Below are 1,447 nucleotides of genomic sequence, written 5' to 3'. Positions count from 1 at the left end.
TTACGCTTGTCGCTATTCAGAGAACATCGATCACATCGAAAAACGTTGTACGATGATCCGAAAATTTGCAGTGAATTGATGCTATCGTTTAGTCCAGTTTCCGTCAGCAATATAACGTCATAACCGCAGTCGAGGGAAGTAAGAAATATATTGTCCAGCTTGGTCCTCAATCCTCTTACATTTTGGTAATAAATACAGACGGCATCATCGATGGAAGTAGAAGTATGCTGCAACACAGACTGATTGAGTGCTGGGGTCGAGAGAATAGAATGGATATACTCGCCTGTGATGGGAACCCTTGGGTTCCCACCGTCCTCATCATAACGCATTGGAACATCGATCAATTCTGCATTGCATCTACCGGTGGTGTGATGGATGTTGGCGTCAGGTTGATAACGGGAGGTTTCCGAAATTTTTGGACAGTAATCTCCTCGAACTCACGGAACATGATGCCCTCTGGCCAAGACGAAGGGTCCATTGCTTTGGATTTCAAAGCTGGATCAAGCCCGACTTTGAACGAGATGAAGGTCATGTTGCCGATGTCTGCTCCTTTGGGGACCAGTTTGACTACATCGGGATCCTGGGTTAATTGCAAATTTGCACGCACCATTGCTGAAATTTCCCCATTGGTCACATCGGGACGTATGCGAGACAGGTAGAGCCAAAATTTGGGTGCTGGTTTTGTACTGATGGCAACAGATACAACATCATTCCCAATCTGCTTAGAGCCAGACTGACATTCAGACGATTTTTGTGTGACATCAGGTCCACGAAGACGTTTGGCAGCTCGAACAGGTTCTAATGAGGGCCAACGCTTCACTGCGGGTGACATGGTCAACGAAGTGGGCCTAGATGACAATTGCTTTATTTCCGATTGCAAATTGGTGATTGCTTCCGTGAGTGCAGCCAGCGGAGATTTTTCATCTGCTACCTTAGTAATGGAGCGGAGATGGGAATTGCTGAACAGCTCAGCGCATTCATCGCACATCCAAAAGAGATTTTTCCGATGTGACGAGAAATAGCCCAGAAGGGCACGTGTCACTACCGACTGGCCAGCACATTGCAAGTGGAATATGCCACCACAATATCCACGGCATGTGACGAATTCAATGCCGTTTATCATTTGGCAGCAGTTTGCACAAATCTTCTCCATGATAACCGTCGAACTTATTCGCCTATCGGTAGGCTTACAGCACAGCACAAAGTGGAGGCGATCTGGCGTAGTGGTAACATCCATGCCTCTCACGCTAAAGGTCACGAGTTCAATTCTCACTCCCGACATTCTTCCAAAAATGGAAGTAAAAAGTGACGAACCAGCCAAATGAGTTGAAAATCACTATAATACAGATAAAAAAAAAAGCACAGCACAAACACAAGAACAGCAAAGAGGTGCCGAGGAATGTTTATTGTTTTTGTGTAAAAGTGGATGATAAATCAGATGAACAAA

General features: G+C 45.4%; 1 protein-coding gene across 1 annotated transcript; it reads right to left on the bottom strand.

Annotated features, from left to right (window-relative positions):
* Window positions 1-340: 340 nt before the first annotated feature.
* Window positions 341-1,153, bottom strand: LOC129766414 (uncharacterized). Its single transcript, XM_055766945.1, has one exon. It carries the CDS (start codon window positions 1,151-1,153, stop codon window positions 341-343), a length of 813 nt encoding a protein of 270 aa, XP_055622920.1.
* Between the last annotated feature and the right edge of the window lie 294 nt (window positions 1,154-1,447).

The sequence above is a fragment of the Toxorhynchites rutilus genome, chromosome 2, assembly GCF_029784135.1.
Source record: "Toxorhynchites rutilus septentrionalis strain SRP chromosome 2, ASM2978413v1, whole genome shotgun sequence".
In the NCBI taxonomy this organism is placed as follows: Eukaryota; Metazoa; Arthropoda; class Insecta; order Diptera; family Culicidae; genus Toxorhynchites; species Toxorhynchites rutilus.
The sequence above is the reverse complement of the archived record's forward strand: the minus strand, read 5'-3'. Positions and strand labels throughout refer to the sequence as shown.

What these genes read in the sequence shown, in the direction of transcription:
- LOC129766414 (XM_055766945.1), bottom strand. Translation starts at nt 1,153, where the DNA reads ATGGAGAAGATTTGTGCAAACTGCTGCCAAATGATAAACGGCATTGAA.